Genomic DNA, 27,791 nt, shown 5'->3' on the forward strand with positions numbered 1-27,791 from the left:
GCGGCCTGTGTCCCCGCCCTGCCTGGCGCCGGCGCTCCGCGTCTTGGATTCCCGCTAGTTGGGGGAGAGTCGCCTATTTGCAAATGGGGTTGTCACCGCCTTCTCACCTTTCCACCCGCAGCGGCAGTAGCGCCTAAGCAGGGACAGAGAGCACGGCTGGGCGGGAGCGCGCCGAAGGCACTACACCCATCGGGCACCTGTCGGGAGAGGCGGTGAAAGCGAGGGCCAGCTTCGTTTTGGAATCCTGGAAGTGGTCCCCTTTGTCTTCCGTATTCTCGCTGCCCAGCATCCCCAGGTCCCTCAGTACAGCTGGCGGATTGGGAGTTCCAGCCCGCCAGCGGCCGGCTCCCATTCGCACGGTGCGCCGCAGGGTTTACGCCCGAGCCGCAGAACCGTCAGCAGGGGGCGCCAGAGCACGGTGGGCCGGTGCTGCGCTGCTCTCCGGAGAAGGGCGGTGGTTGCCCACTGTCCTCTCCACTCCTTCCTGGAATTTGAGATCGCCCTGAAGGGAGTATGAAAACCTCCAGTTAGGATGTAAGATCCCAGAGTGGGTATTTTCTTTTTTTTTTTCTTTTTTTTTTTTTTTTCCAGAGTGGGTATTTTCTAGGGAGAGCAGGGAGGCAGAAAACCTTAAGGAATCAGCCCCAGGCAGCCTGGCGAGGGATTGAGGTTGTGCAGGGACTAAAGGAGCTGACAGCCCCGTGTCTCCTCAGACCCCAGAGTGGCGCAGGGAGCCATGCAGACGTTTCTCTTTGCTCAAGAGGGGTGCAGAGGTGGCTGGAAGAGGGGACGTGGCCTTGGGATCCGGTCCAGAAGTGCATGTGTCCCAAAGCAAGGAAGGCTGGGAGATAGGCCACTAAACTATGGGCTGCAAAGTCTCTGGCAAGTGACAAAGCCTGGGCGGGAACGGTGACGTTCGTCTCGCTGCACACCAGCATGGACAGGCAGTGACCTCGGAACATGAAGATAACCCTCTCTTCGTGCTACCGGAGTGGCCCATGAGTTAGGTGCACTCCCTGGGAGCAGTCGGGAAGGGGAAGCCCTTATTGGGAACATCCTGGGCGAGGGAGGAGTTGTTTTTGAGTGTACCTGAAAGTGACCAATATTATGTGTGTGTGGTTCACATTTTGTTTCTTTCTTTTCTTTTTAAGATTTTATTTATTTATTTGAGAGGTAGAGTTACAGACAGTGAGGGGAGAGACAGAGAGAAAGGTCTTTCCTTGGCTCACTCCCCAAATGGCCGATCCGAAGCCAGGAGTCAGGTGCCTCTCCTGGTCTCCCACTTGGGTGCAGGGGCCCAAGCACCAGGGCCATCTTCCACTGCTTTCCTAGGCCACAGCAGAGAGCTGGACTGGAAGAGGAGCAGCCGGGACTAGAACCTGCGCCCACATGGGATGCCGGCGCCTCAGGCGAAGGATTAACCCACTGCACCACGGCGCCTCTTTCTTTTTTAAATGGGCATTAGGAGTACTGAATACTCCAAATAGAGAAAATGTGTGTAAGAGATTAATGTTACACTTTCTTATCAAATTAGAATCTGTGGCCTGTCGATTGGCTGTCAGCGACAACTATTCACAACAGCTGAGTTCCTAAAAGAAACATTAGTAAATTCCAAAAAGCAAAAATTGTGTAGATCCCATTCTCCAGCCACCTTGTAACTGATGACCATGGCAAGACAAAACAAGAAAACCCTGTCAGTAAGGAGTTTTAAAAGAGGAAGACTACCCAACGGCTAAGTCATAGAGAAATCAAGATTACCACCTCAGATTTTTCAGAAAAAGAATAAATAAGAAAACACATTATATTAGTCTGTGATGTGACAAAGCTGTTTTCAGACACAAGTTTATAGCTTCAAATGTTTTTATTAGCTGATAGAGAAGAATAAACTGAATGTTCCACTCAGAAACCTATAGCCATGGAAATAAATGAATTAGAAAAAGAGGCCAGGGCCGGCGCCGCGGCTCACTAGGCTAATCCTCCGCCTAGCGGCGCTGGCACACCGGGTTCTAGTCCCGGTCGGGACGCTGGATTCTGTCCCAGTTGCCCCTCTTCCAGGCCAGCCCTCTGCTGTGGCCAGGGAGTGCAGTGGAGGATGGCCCAGGTGCTTGGACCCTGCACCCCTGGAGGATGGCCCAGGTGCTTGGACCCTGCACCCCATGGGAGACCAGGAAAAGCACCTGGCTCCTGGCTCCTGCCATCGGATCAGCGCGGTGCGCCGGCCGCAGCGCGCCGGCCGCGGCGGCCATTGGAGGGTGAACCAACGGAAGGAAGACCTTTCTCTCTGTCTCTCTCTCTCACTGTCCACTCTGTCTGTCAAAAAAAAAAAGAAAAGAAAAAGAGGCCGGTGCCGCGACTCAATAGGCTAATCCTCCACCTAGCGGCGCCAGCATACCGGGTTCTAGTCCCGGTCAGGGCGCCGGATTCTGTCCCGGTTGCCCCCCTTCCAGGCCAGCTCTCTGCTATGGCCAGGGAGTGCAGTGGAGGATGGCCCAAGTGCTTGGGCCCTGCACCCCATGGGAGACCAGGATAAGTACCTGGCTCCTGCCTTTGGATTGGCCGCAGCGTGCCGGCCGCGGTGGCCATTGGAGGGTGAACCAACGGCAAAAGGAAGACCTTTCTCTCTGTCTCTCTTTCTCATTGTCCACTCTGCCTGTCAAAAAAAAAAAAAAAAAAAAGAGTTAAAAAAAAAAAAAAAACTAATGGATTGCACTAAAGGAAAATGTGCAGCCCACAGTCACGCCTCCCAAGGGTCCTTCAGCCGTACTTGGGCGGCTCTATCCGCAGGGGCGTGTCCTCTCTCCAGGTGCCCACTGTTTCCGCAGGGGCGTGTCCTCTCCATGCCGCACACTTCCTCCTCACTCATGCCCTGCCCCCCAACTGGGTGCAGGCAGCTTCTGAAATCCTGAAGAGCCTTCAGCTGCAGAGCTCAGGTGAGACAGGGGACATCCTTGGGGGCAGCAGCAGCAGGAGATGAAGTGAGTTCCTATTACCAGCTGGAAAGTGCTTACACGTGTGTGCATGTGTGTGTGTGTGCACACAACTGGGGGGGGGCATTGTGTTCTTTCATATCCTGAAATTACACTACATTGTTGAATCCAGATAGCTTCTAGTATCCAGTGCCAGCACAGAAGCACATATGTCATGTGTCCTACCACCTGTGACACACATGCATTATAAGCCAAGGATTTTGATTCATTCCAGTGGTGCCCCTGAGATTTAAAAGCAAAAGAAGAAAAAGACTCCCAGAAAGGGGAAGGCTTCATTTCTTTTCCCAAATATCAATCATCTGCTATTAACTGAGCACCATATGCCAGGAGCCCAGTGCCAAATAATCTTTATCTCATTTAACCCCTCACTCTAGGTGGCACTGTTATTTTGCCATTTAATAGATGAGTCACACAGTGAGCCCAACTCTGAGCCAGGAGTATAAATGAGGTTTGTGTGTATCCAAAGATACTTAGAATTATGCTATAATCAACCGTACTTTAGAAATTATTTTGCGGGCCGGCACAGTGGCTCAGTTGGTTAATCCTCTGCCTGGGCGCCGGCATCCCATATGGGCGCCGGGTTCTAGTCCTGATTGTTCATCTTCTAGTCCAGCTCTCCGCTGTGGCCTGGGAGGGCAGTGGAGGATAGCCCAAGTGCTTGGGTGCCTGCACCCGCGTGGGAGACCAGGAGGAAGCACCTGGCTCCTGGCTTTGGATTGGCATAGCTCCAGCAGTAGCGGCCATTTGGGGGGTGAACCAACGGAAGGAAGACCTTTCTTTCTGTCTCTCTCTTAGATATATAGAATACATCTAAAGATAATACATATGCCTACCGAGGTCTTTTTATTTTTGGCCCTATATGGATGATGTACTATAACAGGAGTTAGGGACATGGTGTTGTGTTACAACTGCCACCAGGTGGCAGCAGAATCTGTAGCTTTTTCACAAATATCAGATTTGGCAGGTGGTGAATCTTGGTCAGATAGACGGAGCCTCTGGGTTCTCAGGATCCTCTGTTCTTCCTCACTCTGCTACACTGCCTCCCACAAAGCATCATGGCCCTGGCTTGCAGGCCAACATCACTGCAGCTAACATGCAATGAGTCTGCCCCTCAAGATGTAAGTTACATAAAGCAAGTCCTCTACCTATAGAATGTTGCTGACATTTAGTTATTGTGTTTCACACAGTGTTTGTTTTCTTGAGTTCCTCCTTTGCCATTTCCCTCCAAATTTTGGGCTCGAGTCTTTTTTTTAAAAAATATTTATTTATTGCTCTTTTCCGGCTGGAACCATGGAGGGTGCCAAAGAGAAGAAGAAGGTTCCTGCTGTGCCAGAAACCTTGAAGAAGAAGCGGAGGAATTTCGCAGAGCTGAAGATCAAGCGCCTGAGGAAGAAGTTTGCCCAAAAGATGCTTCGGAAGGCAAGGAGGAAGCTTATCTATGAGAAAGCGAAGCACTATCACAAGGAATACGGGCAGATGTACAGAACTGAAATTCGGATGGCGAGGATGGCAAGAAAAGCTGGAAACTTCTACGTACCTGCAGAACCCAAGTTGGCATTTGTCATCAGGATCAGAGGTATCAATGGTGTGAGCCCCAAAGTCCGAAAAGTGCTGTAGCTTCTTCGTCTTCGCCAGATCTTCAATGGCACCTTTGTTAAGCTCAACAAGGCCTCCATTAACATGCTGAGGATTGTGGAGCCATATATTGCATGGGGGTACCCAAATTTGAAGTCAGTAAATGAACTAGTTTACAAACGTGGCTATGGCAAAATCAATAAGGAGCGAATTGCTTTGACAGATAACACTCTGATTGCCCGCTCTCTTGGTAAATACAATATCATCTGCATGGAGGATCTGATTCATGAGATCTACACTGTGGGGAAACACTTCAAGGAAGCAAATAACTTCCTGTGGCCCTTCAAGTTATCTTCTCCCCGAGGTGGGATGAAGAAAAAGACCACCCATTTTGTAGAGGGTGGGGATGCTGGCAACAGGGAAGACCAAATCAACAGACTTATTAGAAGGATGAACTAAGGTGTCTCCTATGGTATTTTTGTAATCTGGTCAGATAATAAATGGCAACTACAGTCAAATTGAAATAAACTGTTGTATTGGTAAAAACAAAAAAAAAAATAAAATAAAAATTTATTTATTTATTTATTTCAAAGTCAGAGTTAGAGAGAGAGAGTGTGAGAGATTTTCTATCTGCTGGTTCACTTCCCAGATGGCTGCAATAGCTGGGGCTGGACAGGTCTAGTGAGGATCCAGGAGCTTCTTCCAGGTCTCCCATGTTGGTGCAGGAGCCCAAGGACTTGGGCCATCTTCCTCTGCTTTTCCTACATTAGCAGGGAGCTGGATCAGCTGGAGCAACCAGGACATGAACAGGAACCCATATGGGATCAAGATCTAAGAATTATAGTAGAACATGAATTATAACTTGACCAATATGCTCCTTTTTTTTTTTTAAAACTTATTTCTTTATTTGAGAGGCAGAGTTATAGAGAGAGGAGAGAGAGAGAGAGAGAGAGAGAGACAGAGAGAGAGAGAGAGGTCTTCCATCTGCTCATTCACTCCCCAAATGTCTGCAAAAGCTGGGGCTGGACCAGGCTGAAGTCCAGAACCAGAATCATCTGGTTCTCCCATGGGTAGCAAAGACCAAAGTACTTGGGCCATCATCTACTGCCTCCCATCCTCTCCCCTCCCCAGGGTGTGTATTAGCAGGAACTGGATTGGAAGCAGAGGTTGGGCTTGATCTCAGGCACTGCAGTATGGGATGTGGGTGTCTCAAGCTGCAGCTTAACATGTTACTCCACAGCACACATCCCTCCCTGTATCTTCTGAGCAGCTGGAGCAGAAGTGGCCTCCTCTTTCAGGCTGCTTTCTCTGGCATTCCAGTGGGAGTGGTACACTTACTCATGTTCCTACGCCTGTCCCTCCTGGGAGAGTAGGTGTTTTCCTGGCACTGAGCCTGGGATTGGACAGTCACAGGATAGCAGATGATCAGCCCATCTGTGATAAGCTTCTTAGATCTGTGATGGGAGTTAGCATTGGAGATTTCATTGGTCTCATGGGATTGAACCAGACCTTCTTGTTGCCACAGTGGAGGGCACTGCAATCAGTCTCTCTTTTTTTTTTAAAGATTTATTTGTTTGAAAGGCAGAATTATGGAGAGAAGGAGAGACAGAGACAGAGAGTGAGAGAGATATATCTTCCATCTACTGGTTCATTTCCCAAATGGCTACAACTGCCAGGGGCGCTGAAGCCAGGAGCTAGGAGCTTCATCCAGGTATCTCATGTGGGTGCAGGGGCCCAAGCACTTGGGGCATCCTCTGCTGCTTTCCCAGTTGCATTAGCAGAAAGCTGGGTTGGAAGTGGAACAGCCGGGACTCAAACCAGTGCCCACATGGGTTGCCAGTGTTGCAGACCGTGGCTTTAACCCACTGAGCCACAGCACCAGCCCCAGGCAGTCTCTTTTGAAGCCTGAGCACACTCCTGGCTGTGGTGAAAGGAAACTATAATTATTTATGTTTTTTTAAATAAAGGTCTATTTATTTTTTTGAAAGGCAGAGTGACAGAGAGACAAAGAGATTTTCCAGCTGCTGGTTCACTCCCCAAATGCATGCAACAGCCAGGGCCAGGTTAGCCTGAAGCCCGGAACCAGGAGCTCCATCTGTGTCTCTCAGGGCAGCAGAAACTCAAATACTTCTGCTGGTTTCCCAGGCTCATTAGCAGGGAGCTGGATTGGGAGTAGAGTAGTTGGGATTTGAGCTGGCACTTAGGTTATGGAATATGAGTTCCATGAAGTGGCTCAACTCACTGCACTACAATGCCTGCCCCTATTTTTATTTTTGAATTCAACTTTTTAAATGAATGGTTTGAAATCCTCTTGCATGTTCCAGTAATAAAAATAAAACTGTTATAGGAATGAAGACAAATTCTCATCTTGTGTCATGGATAAAATATGTTCCCCTTTTTCTATCTTTCTGAGTATATTATTAGTGGTGGGCTTTTTGGTTTCTTTTCTCTCTCTCTCTCTCTCTTTTTTTTTTTTTTTTTTGGTGGCGAGGTTTCTTACACTTTGTATTGTATCTGTTTCCATCAAATTCCTTTTTAAAAATTTCTGTTTATGTATTTTGGTTTCTGTCTTTCATGTTGAGGATTTTCTTCAAATGTCTGATGATACTTGGCTGTCCAGATTTAAGTCAGAGTGTTAGCTTGTTGGAAATGTGTGTGTGTGTGTGTGTGTGAGAGAGAGAGAGAGAGAGAGAGAGAGAGAGAGAGAGAGAGAGGGAGGCACTTACTGATCAGATGGAGCGAGTACAGTGTAGGGAAGGGACCCAGTTGCTTCATCAGAGAACCTGATGCCAGCACCTGAATCTTCTCTCCTAGGCTGGCCAGGTTCTCCTGAGCAGGTTCTCCAACCTGACACTTAAGTGAGCCTGGCCAGCATTCCTGTAGCTGTACAGAAGATCACATTAAATGCCCACCCAGCAGTGTAAACAGTAGGTTTAGGAGCACAGAGGAGAGGAGGGCTCATACTGCCATGAGCTGAGTTGTTGAGAGTGTGGAACCAGATAAAGTATGTGAATATATTCTGGAAATAGTAAAAAAAAATGCTTTAGATACATTACTGAACACCAGAAAAATATCTCAGTGGATGAAAGATAGAACTCTTGATCTCAAGGTTACAAAACAGAGTAGGTGGGGTGGGTGTGTGGCATAGAAGTTGGGGCCTGTATTGAAAGGCCTGGTTCATGTCCCAGCAACTCCACGCTTCTGATCTAGCTTCCTGTTAATTCACCCAGGAGGCAATAGATGATGGCCCACGTGCTTGGATTCCTGCCACCCATGTGGAAGACCCAGGTAGAGTTCCAGGCTCCTGGCTTTGGCCTGGCCTAGCCCTGGCTATTGCCAGCATTTGGGAAATGAACCAGTGGATGGAAGAGCTCTCTTTCTGTCTTTTTGTCTCTCTGGCTTTTAAATAAAAGGAAAAAAAGTAAGAAATCTGTACAGTGATTTAGAGCAGGGTAAGTACATTAGGGGATAAAGCTGTAGTGATGATGACACCAGGGTGGCTGGGTTGGAGAGAAGATCTGTTCAGAAGCTGGGGCAAGGATTGAGGGATGAGGCACAGAGGTGAGGCAGTTTTCACCTGGCCACACCCAGAGCCACCTGGTATGCTTCTGCACCCTCTTCCCTGTGCCCTTGGTGCTTTGCAACTTGCACAAATGGGTGGAAGCCAACAGATGTGCACATGCGTGTTGTTCTGTCAATCTTTGGAGGTGAAGTTTTTTCAGCCAGTAATCATGGAGGGAGAATTCAGTGATGGTGGCTTTGGGTAAGGAGATAAACATACAGGAGGTGAGATGAAGAGTGAGATCCCAAGGTGTGGGTCACTGTAGTTCAATAAACCTCATCTTCAGCTAGCCAGGCCCTGGGGAAAGCTGTCTGGCAGCTGCTCTGCTGACCTCCTTCCCTGGCTCCTGGTGTCTGGAGCAGCTACATCAGGTGCCATGGTGACAGCACCCCCCCTCCAGGCCCCAAGGACCAGAGCATCATGGTGGAAGGAGGTGTGGGAGCTGGACCCATGGGCTTTCCTGCAGGATGGCTAAGTTGTCCTTGTGACAGACACAGTGGTGTTTTTTGGCTTTAGCCCTCCACCAGAGGCTGGTAAAGTCCAGCCACCGGGAAGGCTGGAGGGCTCACAGTCCAAAGGGGAGGAAATACCAGAGACTACTGAGGAAGACCAGGTGCATGGGGAAGCTAACCAGTGGCCTCCAGACAACAGAATCAAAAGGAAGTGCTCAAAAGACAGCAGGATGGGGCCATGTGGAGAGGACAGATGCACCAGCCCAGAGGAGCTCCCAGTGCCAAAGCTGAGCAAGTGGAGTGCTAACATCAGTAGCTGAGTGTTGGGTTGTTATCCAGAGCACAGGCCAGACAGATGTGTCTGCAGTGATAACATGCTGAGATAAGTAGGTATATGGGTGGGGGATCATCCTTTTCCAGGAACTTCCTTTAAGAAAATACATAGATATTCTCTCCTTTGTGAGCTAGGGCTTAGTGTCACCCATAGTGACTGGACCCTGTTGATCAGAAATTACAGGAGGCCATTGCTTTGGACCAGGCTCCTGCCCTGAGCCCCAGCAAGACTAGACTGAAAATCAGAATGGAGCCATTCACACTGAAGTTCCCTTTCATCAAACAGTAGCTAAGTTGTTATCTGACCTTCTGAGAAGTTGGGAGAGAGTGAAAACAGGCAAGTTTCCCAAAGAGGCCAGTTGCAGTTGGCAAGATAATGAAGTTCACTCTGCTTTCACCCTTATTTTAAAAAGTTAACTGAAGTAACCTGATGTTAGCCAGTTATTTTCCTATTGTCCTGCTGCTCTGTCTCTATTGTACAAGGAGAGTGACTGAAATAACCAGTCCACTCTGTTCTTGTACTCCATTCGTTGAAACACTCATTCTATTTAATGGAATTAGGTGTTGCCCAATTCTAGATTTGCAAGGAAGACCACTTTAGATCTTTAAATTTGTTGTAATTTTGTTTTTTGGTAGTTTCAAAGGAAAGGGTTTGGAAAGGGAAAAATAGTAATGGGACAGTGGAGAAATGTGACAAATGTCCTGTCATGTTGCCCACCTCCTGTGAGGTGATGAGAAGGCACCTCATACCCCTGTGGCATTCTTTCCAAAGACGCAGAGTCTCAATTTAGTCATGAGATAAACATCAGCCAAACCCAAACTGAGGGAGAGTCAGTTTGGGACCAGTACTGTCCCAAACCAGCAACATCGTGAAAAACAAGGAAAGCTTGAAAAACTATCACAGCATGGAGAAGACTACAGGACATGATGACAAAATGTGACATGGGATTCTGGACTGGCTCCTGGATAGAAAAGCACACTAACAGGAAAACCCAGTGAAACCCAAACAAAATCCAGAGTTAAGACTCAGTGTTGGTTTTCTTGATAATGCACCAGTAATATAAGATGATAATATTAGGAGAAACTGAAATTGGGTGAGAAGCATACAGGAACTCTCTGTACTATTTTTATAATTGTTCTCTAAAGCTTAAGGTTATCCAGAATAAAAAGTATATAAAAATATGGAACTGGGAGGTTATTGATTCCTACATAGAGAACTTCCTCATTTGTTACTGCTGCATGTTATGCCATTGTGTAGGTTTACTAGAATTGATTTAACCTAGTCTTCTACAGATGGGTACTTAGGTTGAATGATACTCATTTATACATGTGTGAAAATATCTGGAGAATAAATTCCTAGAAGGGCAAGTGCTGGATGAGAAAATACCAGCATTTTCATCAAATCTGCCTTCTTTAGATAATGCACCAATTAGTTCTTCCACCAGCAGTGTAGGAAATGCCTCTTTCCTCACACTCTCCAAATATGGGCTATAATGAAACTTAAAAATGATTATTGTTGACAGCCTGGGAGGCATAAAATGATTTTTGGGTGTAAATTTTGATTTTAACTTATTTTATATAGAGCTGAGCATCTTTTTACATTTTTCTGTTTTTTTTTCCCCCTTCTCCTTTTTTGTCTTAATGATAGTGTTTGTAAAAAAAAAAAAAATGTAGTAACAGTACGATAAATCCCTTCATAGCTTCCAGACATAAAGTTCCTAGCACCTCAGCAGGTTTGGAAGTTGAGAGTGGTAATGCACTTGGCAGCCTCGGGTTCTTCAGTGACTCTTGGCTGCGTCTCTGGATGGGTCTCGCAGACACCCTTGAAGCCCTCTGCCTTGGTGTCCACGACGTGATCTGCTTAGTGCCTGGGCCCTCAGACTGGAGCAGGATGCTGAGTGTGGTTCTTCCTGTTTCCTGTAAGTGACAGCTAAGGCCTGAAGCTGAGGCCAAAAACAAATGAAAAACAAAGATGCTAATACTCCCATATTTCTTAGAAAGTAGCCATGATTTTAACTCTGACCCTTCTCTTAGGAACTATGAAACTGACACCACTGGCAGTAATCAGCACCTGCTGTGAGCAGGGGAACAGAACCCGGAGTGGTCAGTCTCATGGGGGACCGTGCTCCTGGCTCCTTGTCCCACAAGCCAGGAGAAACAGACTCCCAGAGGAAAACCCACAGACATGGGGTGGGGTGGGGTGTAGCAACAGCATTCCATTTCCTGAGTGATGTCAGCTCAGTGGTGCAGTTCTTGATCTTGCTGTGGCTTATCTAAGCCGGGAAGGAGAGGGATGGCAGGGGGTGAGGTAAGGGAGGATGGGGAGCAGCAAAGTAGCCTTGATTTTACCCGGCTGCCTGGCTTGCTTTTCTGACGGTTAAGTAAGCTGTATGAAAGCCAGATGGGCTCTGCTTCCTGAAAGTCAGACCCAACAGGCCTGAGCAAAAAGGGAACCCTGTCCTGAGCCCTATGTGTTAGAGGACAAGATCCTGGCCCTCTCCTAGTCTGCTCCTCCCTGGTGTCTGAGTTGCCTGTGGGGTCAAGGGATGTGCTCACCTAGAACCTGTGCTTCATCTTCCAGACCATGGCCAGGGACCCAGGACTCCAGTGTTTTCTACCTAAGTGGTTCTGCACTTATCCCAGCTCCCAGATGGGTCTCTTAATTTCTTTCAGAGGGTGGACCATGCTGCGGCCAATGGAGTCACCATTTTAACCTGCTCAGGTGATTCTCATGGACTTAGGGACTGAGAATCACTCTGCAATCAGGACTTAATGCTTTGGGTCCAACATTCTGCCTTGAATCAAACACAAGTTATTTTAGCAAGAAAGAAAAGGAAAGGCTGATGTCAGTGTTACCTGCTTCAGCACACGAGGCCCAGCCAGTCCTTAGGCCTCTGTTCCCAGAACTTGAGTCTTTCCTGAATATAATTTTGAAAGATAGTGGTGGGGTTGAAGATATTCCAGGTTAGAAGAATAGCAAAGCAAGGGACAGGGGAAGATATTTTGGGTTTGAAAGTCCTCTGAATATTGTAGTATCTGGGGCTCAATCCTTTGATTTCTTCTTTCTGCACTTACTTCCTCAGGAATTCCATTCAGTTTCATGGATTTAATACTGTGAGAAGTAAAGACCATTGGTTCATTTTCAAAGTAAAGTGTTCAGCTGTGAGTAGAAAAGTGCTAACAACTAGCTAGCATATAAAGTAGCTAGCTAGCATAACAGGTTACAAACTGTAAAGTACATGCACCTGGAAAAGTTCTGAAGCAAACAGGCTTTTGATGTAGCAAAACTAAAACAGATGGAGACACTTAGGCAGTGTTTGGGAAGATTGTAACCCCGTAGTTACTCAGCCAATGAGGAACCAAAGTAGGGACCTTCGTGCTATGAAATAAACAGCTTGCTGTAAACCACTCTGGGTAAGCTGGCCCACCAGGCATCCAATCTTGCAAGACTTAATATTAAGTCTTGCTTTTGCTGTACTTCCTGAGTCTGAATCCATCCTTTAAGTGGACATGTGAGGTTGTTTCTCACAATACCACTTACACTTTATGACTCGCAAATTTGCATCTCCAACTCTAATCTTGCATGAACTCAGGTAGATTCATATCTTTAACTCCCTGTTTTACTGTGTAATTAGAATATAACAGAGACAAGTCACACTTAATGTGTTCAAGATCAGATTCCCAATTTCACTGCCCACATCCCTACCTTGACCTTTCCCAAGGCTTCTGTGTCTCAGAATCAGAAACCCCTCTTTCTTCAGTTGCTCAGGCCAAAAACTTTAGAGTCACCTTGACTTCTCTCTTTCATATTATATGTCTAAGCCATGAGCAAAACTTTCCAGCTCTACTTTCTCTCTTTCTCCCTTCCTCCCTTCCTCCCTTCCTCCCTTCCTCCCTTCCTCCCTTCCTTCCTTCCTCCCTTCCTTCCTTCCTGACAGGTAGAGTTATAGACAGTGAGAGAGAGACAGAGAGAAAGGTCTTCCTTCCATTGGTTCACTCCCCAAATGGCCACTAAGGCCGGCGCTGCGCCAATCTGAAGCCAGGAGCCAGGTGCTTCTTCCTGGTCTCCCATGCAGGTGCAGGGCCCAAGCACTTGGGCCATCCTTCACTGCCTTCCAGGGCCACAGTAGAGAGCTGGACTGGAAGAGGAGCAACTGGGACTAGAACCCGGTGCCCATATGGGATGCTGGCGCTGCAGACGGAGGATTAACCAAGTGAGCCACAGCACCGGCCCTGCCAGCTCTACTTTCAAAATATATCTCTGAACTAAGAAGGAGATGTAATGGTGAAAGCAGAGGTCACAGAGATAGGAAGATCAGAGGACCTTGCAAAGGGAAGAATGCGGTCAGCCCATTGGAAAGGCAGAGAAGATGGATTGTCCCCTAGAGCTGCCCTGTGGCACCTTTATTTTAGTCCTATGGAACTCAGTTCAGACTTCTCACCTTTAGAACTGAGAAGTAATACACTTGTGTTGCTGTAAGCCGTTCAGTTTGTGGTGCTTTGTTTCATCAGCAACAGGAAGCTAATACACGATATTGGTGTATAATTTTAGTATTGTAGGAAAATGACTCCATCACATCTCCACAACCTAAACCTCCAAACATTGCATCTCTGTTCTCTTCCTTGTTGCAATGGATGATTAGTTCTGCACCTACCAAAAGCTAATGTTAACTGTCAACTTGCCAAAAACCCATCAGAAAAATGCCTTTTGTAGTTTATCAGATTCACTATAATGAGAGAAAACATTATCTAATTTTAATTGTGTCTTAGATGGGGGAAATTAGGACAGGGTATTTATAGGCTCTTAGGGCCTGAGCTGAGTGATCTGAAAGTGGGTCTTTCAAGGTGGAAAACTGGGTAGGATTGGGTAGGGTTTAAAATAGTTTAGGATTGGAGGGCACAGCTAGGGGAAGGTCTCGAAGTGAGTCTGATGAAAAAGTCACTTTAGCTGGTTCACCATCTTACCTCCCAGGGGCAGGTATTTCCTGGAACAATCAGTTATTTTCATTTGATTTCAGTGCGGTTTTGCCCAAGGATAGAAAAGTATACCCAGTCACAGTGTTAAATACAGCAACAAGTGATTAGGTTGGTATCTACTGTCACACAAAGTTCTAATAATTGTTCATTTTTCTTTTCTATATCTCTCTTAATGTTTCTTTATTGGATTTTCATATACTTTGAAGGGAGAGAGAGAGAGAGAGAGAATGAATGAATCTTCTGTCTGCTAGTTCACTCCCCAAATGGTCACAACAGCTGGGTCTGAGCCAGGCTGAAGCCAGGAGCCAGGAACTCCATCCAGATCTTCCATGTGAGTAGCAGGGGCCCAAGAACTTGAACCATTATCTGATGCTTTCCAGGGTGCATTATCAGGAAGTTTGATCAGCAGTGGATTATGGGCCATCGCCTGCAATGCCAGCATCCTGTATGGGTGCTAGTTCAAGTCCTGGCTGCTCCACTCTGATCCAGCTCCCTGCCAATGTGCCTGCAAAAGCAGCAGAGGATGGCTTAAGTGCTTAGGCCCCTACACCCATATGGGAGACCTGGAAGAAGCTCCTGGCTCCTGGCTCCTGGCTCCTGGCTTCAGCCTGGCCCAGCCCTGGCCATTGAGGCCATTTGGGGAGTAAACCAGCAGATAGCAGATAGAAGATCTCTCTCTCTTTCTTCTCTCTCTCTCTCTCCCCCTCTGCTTCTGCCCCTCTGCAACTCTGCCTTTCAAATAAATAAATAAATAAATCTTTAAAAAAGAAGAAGTGAAGTAGATAGGATTGGAACTGGCACTCTGACATGAAATGCGGGCTTTCAAACAATGGCATAGCCCTCTGTGCTACAAGACCTGTCCCCACTCCTTCTTTTTCTTCAAGGACTTATTCCTACAAACTTGCCTCTCTATCATCCTCCCTCTTTACTGGATCATTGGAAAAATTAAAGTAAAATAAAAATCTCCTTGCTAGCCCCTTTGACATCTGGCCCATTTCTGCTTCCCTTTATAGAACAATTCTTGAATGAGTTGCTGCTGGTTACCACCTCACCTCTTCACTTTCTGTGGCTCTCCTCCCTATGCCCTCTGCACTCCCTCTGCACCTGGCATCTTCCACTTCTGCCTTAGGGTTTTGTGCTGTCTGTACCCTTTGCCTCTGTTGCTCCCCCTTCATCCACTGTCTTCACTGACTGGCAGCTTCTTGACATTCAGGGCTCAGCTTAAGTTCACTTCCTCAAAAACACCTTTTCTGATTATTCTAGAAGCTACACATGCAGGCTGTACCTTGTCATGCCACTAAAATGTATTTAGTTTCTATTGTGCTAAAATATACATAACATATATTTGTCATTTAAATAATTTTTAGTGTGTAATTCATTGGTACTGTGTGTGTTCACATTGTCACACAACCACCACCACTGTCTCTAGAAAGTCTTCATCTTCTCTTACTGAAATTCTTTTCCTATTAAACAATGCCCCATTCCTCCCTCCTCTTAGCCCTTGGCAACAACCATTCAATTTTCTGTCTCCATGGATTTCATTATTCTACCTACCTCATCATAGTGGAATCATATAATGTTTGTCTTTTTGTGTCTGGCTTATTTCACTTTGAATATCTTCAGGTTTTATTCATGTTGTAATGTGTCAGAATTCTATTCCTTTTTAGAGGTCAATAATTATTACATTTTATGTACCAGAATATGCCACATTTTCTTTTTGTTGATGTGCACTTGGATTGCTTCCACCTTTTGCTATTATGAATAATACTTCTATGGATACAGATGTGCAAGTATCTGTTTCAGTCTGTCCTTTCCATTCTTTTGAGTATAGACTCTGAAGTCAAATTTCTGGCTCATATGGAAGATCAAAGTTTAATCTTTTGAGAACTCACAATCGTGGTTTTCACAGTCTGTATCACTTTACATTCCTACCAAAAATGCACAAAGTTTACAAATTCTCCACATCAACACCATCACTAGCTACTTTGCGTTTCTCTTGTTTATTTTATAACCACTGTCATAATGGTTATGAGTGGTCTGTCACTGTGTTTTAATGCTAGTCAGCATTTGCCCAGAATTTGTTATATGCCAGACACTGTCATACAGCAATATTATACGAAGGATATTATTGTCATCTTGATTTTTTTTCAGGTAGGAAAATTGAAGCCCAAGGTCACATAGTGTCACTGCAGTTGTGAGAATATTTCTTGGGTAGAAAAGCAAAGGAATGCATAGTGGAGAAGGAGGATTTTAGGAAAGTGGATTGATTGATTATTACAAAAGACCTGATTAAGATGTTACACTTTGACTTCAGGTAGTGGTAGTGGTACTAGAAAAGGAAAGCAGGGATACAAGGCACTGTGGAAGTAGAGTAATTGACAAGATTTCATGGTATAAAGGTGTATGCTGGAGTGTCTCTCTAGTGTGTATAGATTAGATAGGCTAGGATGAGCATGTGGGATTTGAGAGAAGGCTTAAGGACAGACTTGCAGAAATCCTGTACTGGGCAAGTGAGGAAACTCTAACTCCAAACACTTCTGATGATCACAAGCATTTTGGTACTTGAATATCTTCAACTTATGCTCTGTGATTATGTTTCCTATTTTGTGTAGAGTGGGATAATGTATCGAGTTTTTATTTTGTCCCTTTTTTTCCTGCTTTCCTCCTCCCATTCCTCGGAGGCAGTCCTTACACCCTTGGCAGATCCATCTGCATGATGAGTCAGAAAAGAAACAGTAGAAGGAAGTCTAAATTCTTGGTGGGTTGATGGTAGGCTGAGGCAGAGGGAGTATGCTAATGTCTGAAGGGCTAAGACTAAAGTGGAAAGGGGAGTAGGGAGGAGGTGGTTCCTAAGGAAGTAGACCCCTAGTTTGCCCTCTTGGGACATCCTGGGGAGATGGTGAGGTGATAAAAAGGAATGGCCACCTGGTGTACCTCAGACACCAAGGGTCTTATCCCCACTGCTTTCTAAATGGAAAAGTGGCCTGGGAGCTCTGCAGCTACTTCACAGGACCTGGGCTGGGACAAATGCATCTCAGATGAGGGACACGCTCCTCCCCACCAACTGTTCTAAGGAAAGTCCTAGGAAGGCCCCCCCTGGGCCTTTCCCCAACCCTTGATTGACAGTGCATTTCCTACTAACACAGCAGAATGAGGATTTGGAAATGGATTCAATTTGATCAAAAGGAATTAAAGTAATGCCTCATTTCTCACACACCCAATTTATTTTTATTCATTTATTTTTTACCATCTGAAACTTTTTTATATTAATGTGATATTAATACAAAGAGAACAGATTCAATGTAGTTTATAAATACAATTCTAAGAATATAGTGATATTTCCTTCTTCCCTCCTTCCCACTCTCAGCAAAATTTATACCTGAGACCCATCAGTGTTGACTTGTCCAGCAGGTGTCAACATAAATGGAAATTGCAAAAGCCTGACGTGGTTACAATCTTGGTGTGTTTTAAGGATTATATGGAAGGTAACTGGCTGGACACAAAGCATGGTACAAAGTGAAGCTGGGTTAGGCAGGGGGAAGGTAGATGGGATTGTGGTCTGAAGTTTGGATTTTATTTTCTGTGTGATGGGAGTCATGTAAGGACTTCAAACAGAGGAATGTCTGTTTAATTTTTGTTTAAAATATGTCCCATAGTGCCAGGTATTGGAGAAAATGACTGTTCAGTTCATTCAGTTGTTTGATGAGTATTTGCTGGGTTGGATTAAACTAGGGGTTGTTGGGTAGAGGGAGAGAATCTCTCTAGACACCTGACTTGTGGTTAACAGAGACTGGCAAGCTAAAATACAAAAAGTTCAAGGTTGAAGCCCTTTCAAGTTTCCAGCTCCTTTAAAGTGGAGCAGCCTGTGAAGGTCAGATCCTGGAAAAGTTGACAAGTTGTCCTAATTTCCTCTGTTCAGCTTTTCCCTTTCCAGTCTAACAAAAATCACTAGGGAGCATTTTCTTGGTAATCCCCTGTGTTTCTTAATTTAGTTTGGTGTGTAAGAGATTCCAGGCAGTTTATGAGTCAAGCAAAGGGCTAAATGAAGCTTACAAGTTTAGAGGTGGGGCAGATAAACTAGGGAGAGGGGCAGGGAGAAAAGTTGCCCACATAAGGAAAGTGATCTCCAGGCGAAAGAACCCCCAGTCATGATCGCAGAAGTTGTCTGAGGCAGAGACATGTGGCTGAGGTCTGTGCTCTTTACTAAGGCCATGGAAACAGGGTGATGTCAGTGTAATTGTGGCCTGTGAGGCCCAGCAGAACAGTCGGCTGACATCATCACTCAAGGGATCCAGTGAGCTCAGACTCCAGGGAGGCCTCTTCACAGCCCCCAGTGGTGTTTAAGCAACAAACACAACCAGGAAGGCCCTGGAGACCTAGCCATTTTCACCACCGTTCAGTTATTTTTCTTTTTCTTTTCCCTTGCACCAGCAAGAAACCCTGTCTCGGGGCTGTGGAGAGACTTAGAAGGAAGGAATATTTATGCTCTATACCCAGGAAATGTGTCTTCTGGGGAGACACATTTCTACCTGCAAGGGAGCCATCTACCCCACAACGGTGTATAGGTGGAGAAACAGACTTGCAAACTAATAACAGCAGTGAAAGAAAATGTTTGAACTTTGAAGTTAGGCCTGGTTGCTAACTTCAGCCTGCCTCTTGATTATTGACCACCTGACCTTGGGCAAGTTATTGAACCACACTGAGCTTCAGTAACATGGAGACAACAATTCTCATCTCACAGTGGTATGATTGTGAAGATTAAATGAAAGATCACGTTATGTTCCTAGTACCCAACAGGTGCTTAGTGAATGATTGCTGTTATTATCGCCACTTCTCAAAGTCACACAGTGCGACAGGGATAATGCCCAGTGATTTATTGCATTTGATAGGAAAGAAAGATGAAGGCTACACAAGCCATGTCTTGAAGAATGAATTCATCAAGAAAGCAAGGAGGACAAAGAGGGAGAGTGTTTCATATAGAACAAATTGAAAAGTGAAACAAAACACAAAAAGGAACACCTTGTTAAATCCATTTCATTTCAGCTTAAGCTATATGAACTAGTGACTTCTTTTCTTGGCCCTTAAATAAGGTGCTGGGGCCATGGAGGTAAATAATACTCATAATATTTTTTAAAAGATTTATTTATTTGAAAGTCAGAATTACACAGAGAGAGGAGAGGCATATATATATATATATATATAGAGAGAGAGAGAGAGAGAGAGAGAGGTCTTCCATCCAATGGTTCACTCCCCAATTGGCCGCAACTGCTGGAGCTGTGCTGATCCGAAGCCAAGAGCCAGGAGCCACCTCTAGGTCTCCCACGCAGGTGCAGGGCCCCAAGGACTTGGGCCATCTTCCATTGCTTTCCCAGGCCATAGCAGAAAGCTGGATTGGAAGTGGAGCAGCCAGGTCTCGAACCGACGCCCATATAGGATGCCGGCGCTTCAGGCCAGGGTGTTAACCTACTGTACCACAACACTGGCCCCAATAATACTCATAATATTAACACTTATTTTAAATGTTTTATCTTTTAACTCAATTTAGTCCTAGGAGGCAGGTAATATTATTATCCCAATATGATGAGTGAGGAAACTGAGCATAAAGAGATTACTAATTTCCCCACTCACACAACTAGAAACTAGAGTTTTAATTTATATTTTCTGATACCAGAGTCTGTGCTCCTAACTACTCTGCTGTAAGAGACAGCAGAGTATAAGACAGTGGTAAAATCATGTAATAACTCCTGGGACAGAAGTATACACAGGAGGCTGGGAGCCCAGGTGGGAGAATGAGATCATATAGCATAGCCTCCCTAGAGGAGCAGGTTACTTTGGAATTAAGTCTTAAAGAATGAGTGTGCCATTATATATGGTTTAGTGAACAACATTAGCAAAAATACTATCAGGAATGGAGACAAATGGACTGGTTGTAATAGATCTGTGTGAAGTGCAAGAACCTGAGCTGAGTAAGGCAGGGATGGAAGAGATACACAAGACTGAACAGATCCGTATAGTTGGCAGGACTTGGTTGTATATTAAATGTAGGAAATGAGGGAAAAGGAGAAATCTAGAATGAATCCTAAGTTTCCCAGTGGCTTCTGTGTGTTATTAATGAGAAAGGTATGAGAAGAGAGAGCATAAAATCAACTGATTTTCATTACATTGAGCTTAAAACACCTGGAAGAAATTTAAAAGTAGATATCCACTCAAAAAGATAGTTGGAGATTTCATTACTCTATTTTTGATAATGGATAGGACAAATAGGAACAAGAGAATAGAAAACTTGGACAACACATTATCTTAAGGGCATGTGGAACACTATTGCACACTATATCAATACATTTAAAAAGATGGAAGTAATACAATGTATGTTTTCTGAATCACAGTGGAATCAAATTAGGAATTGGTAATGGGAGATTTGGGAATTCACAAATATGTAGAAATTAAAAACACATACCTAATAAGCAGTGGGTTGAAAACAAAATCATGAAGGAAACTAGAAAATATGTTGTGTTTTCATTCCCATTCATCCAAAAGTATTTTCTAATTTCTTTTTTTTCTTTCTTTTTTTTTTTTTTTTTTTTTTGACAGGCAGAGTGGACAGTGAGAGAGAGACAGAGAGAAAGGGCTTCCTTTTTCTGTTGGCTCACCCCTCCCAATGGCCGCTGTGGCTGGCGCACTGCGCTGATCCCATGGCAGGAGCCAGGTACTTCTCCTGGTCTCCCATGGGGTGCAGGGCCCAAGCACTTGGGCCATCCTCCACTGCACTCCCGGGCCACAGCAGAGAGCTGGACTGGAAGAGGGGCAACAGGGACAGAATCTGGCGCCCTGACCGGGACTAGAACCCGGGGTGCTGGCGCCGCAGGTGGAGGATTAGCCTATTGAACCGTGGCGCTGGCCTTTCTAATTTCATTTATGATTTTGTTTTCAGCCCACTGGTTATTAGGTATGTGGAGGTTGGTACTTCAAGGTAGCAGCTAACCCAGTTTGTCCATTCGTATTCTCTTCTCTAGTTGCCATTGGCAATTCAGATGCCTTGGGGTAGAGAAGGGTGATTAATTGCCAGCTGAGATTTGTAGGGTAGTGAAATGGGAGGACCAGGGCCAGGCATTGAGGATGATGATGGAAGAATAAGCAGTCAACCTTGTCTCAAGAAGGCTGTAAGGAATGCAGGATCCTCAAAGGCAGTGGAATGAGGCGGGAGTATTCTGGGAAATGTGGAAGGAGCCTGGATTGAAGCAGAGGTCAGCAGTAGGAAAGAATCATAGAGGAAGTAAGGGAGCAGCAAGACAGGGAGTGCAAGAGGTGTGTATCTGGAGTAATTGTTGAAGGTGGCTCAAATTGGAAACTAAGGTAAAATTTTTCTGGTTCTGCATCCTGAATAGAGCTCAGAGGACAAACTTCCAGAGACTAATGTTTCTCCCAGCCACATTAGCGTAAGGTCAGCTCAGGTGCAGTTATTCATCTCAGGTGTTTGTGACTTTGTTTAGGACTGGAATGGAACTATACAAATTTATGACTAGTAAATACATAACAGGTGGTGGTCTCATCAGCCAGAGGGAAGATGAATGGAGTAAGAACTGATTTTGGCACGGGATGTAGAAATTTGTTTAAAATAATTGCTTTGAAGCAAAAACATAATGTTACTTTGTGATGTCTAGTAGGCAGCTAGGAGTCTACATCTAAAGTTTAAAGGAGGACTTTAGGAGTCAAAAGCAGAGACTATTTTTGACCCTTTGGGATTAGATGAGCTCACTTAGGTAGACAGAGTGAAGTGACTAAAAAAGGAGTTTGAGCAGAAAACCAGGCTTGTGGTCAGACTGGAAAAAAAATGGTTAAGAGATTGAGAAAATACAAGCATAGAAAGAGTAGAATCAGAAGAGTTAAATGCTCTGGAAGCTAACGGGGGAAAAACTCTTTTGAAGGAAGAGAGTGTAGCAGATAGCTGTTTTCCCAATAAAGCTGTGTCAGCAACCAACTCAAAATGGCAGTAGTACACAACAGGAAGTATTTATTTCTCACCCAGACGTTTGTAGTTGGCTGGGATGGCTCTTCTTCAGGCTGTGCTTTGTAGGTTAGCTGTGTAGGTCTGCTCAGCATGTCTTTCATTCTTCCTGAGTCAGGAGACTATACGAGGCATGTTTTTTTTTTTTTTTTTTTTTTTTTCCTCATGGTGATTCCAGAAAGGTAAGAGAGCAAGTCTGACCATGTAAATGCATCTTGGGCCTCTGCTTCCCACGTGTCTGCCCCATTTGGCTGAACCCAAAATCGGGAGTCAGGGAAGAATACTCCGTCTGTGGTAGGAGACACTGAAAAATCAATGGAGGAGTGAGCTAGGAATAATAATGCAATAAACTGCATCCAGGTTGTCAACTAGGCTTGTGCCCTAACATTTGCAAAGACTTTGGTTAAGGGTATGAGAGGAAGCATGCTCTCTCTTCTGATTTCCTGGTTCTGGTCAGAACCTGGAGTCAGCAATGTCAAGCAATGAGCAGAGATCAGGTAGGATGAAGGTTGGAAAAGTGTTTTGGATCCGGCAATTAGGAAATTTAGAATACCATTTGACAAGTTTTCCTGAAGTGGTTTGAATTAAGATGTTAAGGATTAAGTGGAAGGTGAAGAGAAGGAATGTAAATATATTCCCAGGCAGGGAAGAGAATGGAAGAACTTGCATAGCTCCGGGAAACAAAGATGAGAGGGGGAGTTTTAGTTGGAAAGACTCAAGCGCATGTTTAACAACCAAAGGAAAGCATGGAGGGGAAAACTGAAGCTGGAAAAGGGAAGGGAGAAAATGGCAAGAAGCAGTACAGGCAGGTTTGGAGCAGCTTCTCCCAGAGAGGAAGCTGGCTTTGGAAAATGCATGGAAACCCTCATTCCTCTTACACCGCAGATGAGAAGGAGTGGGATTGTAAAGATGGTGAAGGGGAGGCAAGATGAAACTTAACGGATGGTGGCCCTGTCAGTGAAGCAGGAGGCAAAGTTATCTTCTAACAGTGAAAAGAATGGGAGCAGAGCTACGGTTTTAAGTAGAGAGGAAAGGTTTATGAATGGATGTCATGAGCAAGTATAGAAGTCAAAACATGCAGTGGCCCTATGGCCTGACTGGTATTGAGAAACAGAAATATGTTGTGGAGTCAGTTTTCATGGTTAGTCTTTTCCCCCATGGTGATAGTAGAGTGAGAGATTGACAGTGTGGAAAAATGAAAGATCAAGATGTTAAAGGAAGCCAGAGAAGGTTTTGTAAAATTGGTGGCTCATGGAAATACACATTGGTAGCATCCAACATGTATTCTGCCAAGTGTTGTGCTAAGCCCCTGATGTTAATTCTAATTATTAAAGCTGCCTAAGGTATACAGAAGGATACCTCAAAAAGGTTGTAGAAAAGTGGAATTAAAAGATAAATTCATTTTAGTGCAAAAGTTTTTGAAATTCACACATATTTTTATGAACACTTTGAAGATTCCATGTATTATAAATTCCATATAGCACATAAGAAAATTGTACCTTAAAGAGGCTATTAACTTTCCCTGATCATTTGCTGATTAATGTAGAAGCCAGGAATCACACTCAGGTATCTCTGAATTGGAAGCTTGGATGCAAGAAATCCCAGAATAGAAGGAAAGAGATGCTAATAGATTACATAGAAATCAGAGATGAAGATTAGAAGTACAGTTAAGTAGGTACCATTAAAGATAAGGCATAGAAGAGGAGTATGGAAAAGAGGCAGAGAGAAGAATTTCAGAGTTTATAGTCTTGGGAGTAGAGCAGTGTTTATAGAAGAAGATAAAAGACAAGACCATGAATGTATGCCCCTGTGTCACAAGGCACCTGGCTGGGATGGCTGGGATCCACGGGGTCAGAATGTTGGGTTATTCATGTTGATATTGAGGTGTCTCAGGATGTTGGCAGAGTGAAACAGAGAGGAAAATTGTGAGTCAACTGGTAAAATTTCTGAGGAATGTGGACATTGGTAGGTGACCTTGGCACAACCTGATGGTTTTGACTTCACAGGAGAATCAGGGGGTTAGAACAACATTCTGGAAGTGGCAGTGGGGAGCAGTGAGAATGCTGACAACATAACTCTTCAAGAAGAGAAAACCAGTTCATTTACAGTAAGTGGAGGGTGCGGTTTTCTTAAGTGTCTCCAAGGTGATTTGGAAGGGATCTGTGAAACAAGGCAATCAGTTATACTAATGAGGAAGCAGACACAGAAAGGCATGGTTTACTTGGGCTCATGCAATAAACAGGAGGCAGTAAAAAGGTGTGGGTGGGTTGTAAGAGCTATTGGTTAGGAAATAGGCTTTTGAATTTAATGGACCTGCTTTGAATACCAGCTTCCTTATTTACTGACTGTGAGATGTGGGGTACTACTTAATATCTCAACTTTCTCATCTGTAAAATGGGACAGATAATATCTACCATAAGTGATTGTTGGAAGGATTTAATGAGGTTGGGAGCTAAAAAAAATAATAATATTTGCTGATAATAGCAGAGGTTAGTTTAACTACAACCATACACATATGGTCAGCATGCCAGTCTGATTTCCTATGATGGCTGGAAAGATTTTGGCTGAGTGACGTGCTAAAATGGGTGCCTGAAGGGCCCTCTGTCCAGTATTTCAAGAAATCTCTAGAAATATGGAAGGCTTCACACTCCTTCTGCCCCTCCTTCGCCTATCTGGAATTGTTCAAGCATGAGTAATGACATAGAATGAGGACAGCCGGAGACTCTGTAGAAACAGACAGGTTTAGCAACTTGCTTGCTTCCTGCAAATCAGGACTTGTAATGCTTTTTGTTCACAATTTTTTTTTAAGGTTTATTTTTACTTATTTGAGAGACAAAGTTACAGAGAGAGAGAGAGAGAGAGATCGATCTTCCATTGGCTGGTTCACTCCCCAAGTGACTGCAACAGCCAGGGCTGTGCCAAACCGAAGCCAAGAGTTAGGCAGTTTTTCCAAGTCTCCCACGTCAGGGTGCAGGGCTGCTTTCCAAGGTACAATTAGCAAGGAGGTGGATCAGAAGTGGAGCAGCTGGAATTTGAATCCAAGCAGTGTCATAACTGTGCTGAATGCTTGCTGCAACAATTAGTGTTTATTTTTTTTTTTAATAGAAAAATCCATACAAAAAAGGGAAATAATTCCCAAAGGGCAAACAATACATGATTACAAACTACCTTCCTTCTACTTCAGGCCCTTTCTTTACAAAACTTCTGGCTGATGCCAGTATTAAGTTTTTAAAATATTCTTTCAGAAGTAATTCTATCTATGTAATATTTTATGTACATGTAAATTTGCATGTGAATATTCCTTCCTTTACAAAAGGAAATGGGAACATAGTCTCTGTATTGTTTCATGCCTTGCTTTTTTTCCACTCAACAATAAAATTTGGAGACAGTTTTATATCCAAATATAAAGTATTTTGTCTTTGTTTTTAATGATTGCATAATAATCCATACTATTGCTGTAGCACAAATTATTTAGTCTCAACTTCCAATTTGGTTCTTGTGATATGCTTTTTTTAAAGATTTATTTATTTTTATTTGAAAGGCAGAGTTAGAGAGAGGAGAGACAGAGAGATCTTCCATCCACTGGTTCACACCCCAAATGGCTGCAACAGTTGGGGCTGGGCCAGGCCAAAGCTAGGAGCCAGGAGCTTGATCAGGCTCTCCACGTGGGTGCAGGGGCTCAAACACTTGGGCCATCCTCAGCTGCTTTCACAGGCGCATTAGCAGGGAGCTGGATGTGAAGTGGAGCAGCCGGATTGGAACCGGTGCCTATATTGGATGCTGGCGCTGCAGACTGTTGCTTAATGTGCTGTGCCACAGTGCTGGCCCAGCTCCCCCCCCCCCCCTTAAAATTTATTTTATTTCTTTGAAAGGCAGTGTTACCGAGAGAGAAGAGGGGGATAGATAGGTGGATAGATGGATAGATAGATAGATCGTCCATCTGCTGGCCCACTCCCCAAACGGCTGTAATGGCTAGACCTGAGCCAGGCCAGATTCCATCTGTGTCTCCCATGTAGGTGGCAGGGACACAAGCACTTGGGCCATCTTGGGCTGCCTTCCCAGGCGCTTTAGCAGGGATCTGGATCGAAGTGGAGCAGCCCGGACTCCCACCGTGCCCATATGGGACTCCGGCACTGCAGATCAGGACTATAACGAGCTGCGCCACAGCGTGGGCCCCTACTACTACTTCTTAATACCTCAGCGCACATGACATCCTAGCTGCCACACTTTCCAGGTTCTTAGCTTACAAACCTTCACAAGCAGAAGTGATCCTGGTGCTTCTGAGCTGGCTTGCAGCCACAGGCTGCCTTGTATCACAGTTTTGATACCCGTCTTGATTGTGAGATCGCCATCAGCACACAGCTTATTAGTACTTTCCCGCTGTTCATGCTTTGTACTTTGTGACAAAGATGTTCAACAAGAATTTGTAGGGTTAGTGACATTCACGGACTTCATTGTCATTGTATACGCAGTGTCATTGACTGTTCCTGACTTATGTTGGGCTTTCAACACATTTGTGGATTCAGTGAGTAAATGAACAGATCCCCGCCTATAGTCGCTTGGAGAACTTCAAATCCCAGCAGACACTGCGCGGAACGTCGGCGGACGCGGTGATGCAAGGGGGCGTGGTGAGCCTGAGGGAGGGGTCGTCCTGCGGGCAGCTGGAGGCTGGGGCGGCTGGGATCCTGGGGTGAGGGAGTGAAGGAGCGAAAGGTGAGCCCGACTGAAGGAGCGGACGCGTTGCCCGGCGCCCCCAGTCTATGGAGCGGGGTAAGATGGCGGAGGCGGAGAGCCTGGAGACAGCGGCAGAGCACGAGCGGATCCTGCGGGAGATCGAGAGCACCGACACGGCCTGCATCGGGCCCACGCTCAGGTACCCCCGGTACCGGGGCCACCGACGGGTGGGCACGGGCGGAACAGGGGGGCAGGCTCCTTTGGGTCCGGTGCCGGCCGCCCGCTGGGCCAGCGCAGCCCCTCCCATTGGAGACACCCGCTAGTGACCTGTAGGCTGGCGAGGCGGGGCTCCCTCCGCAGCCCCGACGTGGGGTCCCTTCCCGATCGGTCGTCCGCGCCCCACAGTCCCGCGACTCCGGAGGCGCCTCTTGCCTGCCTCGCGGCCGGGGCAGGCTTCGCGCTCCCTCCGAGGCTAGCCCAGCGCCGGGGAACGAGAGAGCGCCCGGCAGATGGTGGCTCCTAGCAGCTCTTCCCCCATGGGAACATCACCCGGCTCCCTCCGACTCAGACCTCGTCCCGCCCCAGACACAAGTCTGCTCTTCAGACAAAACAGTTTCCCTGCATGGTGTGTTGTTTGGAATTAAGCTGCTGCCTCAGAATCACAGCTGCGTCCGAGAAACCAGTGTCCGAAAATCCTAGGCCCTGCAAGGAAGTTTCCCTCGACCCCGCGCCGCTCGCTGGAGAGCTGATGCGCCTTTAACCCGGGTGGGAGGCCGGTCCCTCCTCCAGGTGCAGCCGGGCGGTGTTCTCGAAGAAGGAAAACCTGCCCCGCCCCGCAGTTACAATGCTCTGCACGCACACCTCCATTTTACTTGGAGATGTCACAACAAACCCCTCACTTATTTAAGCAAATTTGGGTAGCACTTGTTACGCACATCGTGACACATTGTATTAAGTGATTTACACATTATGACTTCCTGAAACCACAAAACAATCTTATTAGGCAGGTGCTGTTATTATTTTCATTTTACAAATGAGGCTCCGAGAGGTGAAGTGACTTGCCCAAGGTCACAGAGAAAGTAAAGTGGGGTTCCGGGGGTTCCTACTCAGACGGTCTGCACCAGACTCTGTCATTGCGCTATTCTGTCTCAAATAGGGATTACTCGCCTACTTCCTGTTGGTAATTGCTTACCAAGCCTAATTTTGAACTACTTTCTTTCTCCCTT

The 27,791-nt window shown here is 45.6% G+C and overlaps 1 protein-coding gene and 1 pseudogene across 4 annotated transcripts in view; both read left to right on the forward strand.

Moving 5' to 3' along the window:
• The window catches only part of EXOC6B (exocyst complex component 6B), a 738,880-nt gene that overhangs the window by 35,153 nt on the left and 675,936 nt on the right, over nt 1-27,791 (forward strand). The window contains exon 1 of one of the 4 annotated variants that reach the window (XM_002709766.5): nt 26,504-26,764. The exons of 2 other annotated variants lie outside the window; for them this stretch is intronic. In XM_002709766.5, coding sequence (XP_002709812.1) covers nt 26,652-26,764 — 113 coding nt within the window. In that variant the 5' untranslated portion in view covers nt 26,504-26,651. Of the gene's footprint in view, nt 1-26,503; nt 26,765-27,791 lie in introns of those variants that run through there. One more of the 4 variants, XM_070068944.1, reaches the window with a different exon arrangement.
• LOC100338721 (large ribosomal subunit protein uL30-like) lies at nt 4,263-5,131 on the forward strand (annotated as a pseudogene).

This window comes from Oryctolagus cuniculus, chromosome 2 (genome assembly GCF_964237555.1).
Source record: "Oryctolagus cuniculus chromosome 2, mOryCun1.1, whole genome shotgun sequence".
In the NCBI taxonomy this organism is placed as follows: Eukaryota; Metazoa; Chordata; class Mammalia; order Lagomorpha; family Leporidae; genus Oryctolagus; species Oryctolagus cuniculus.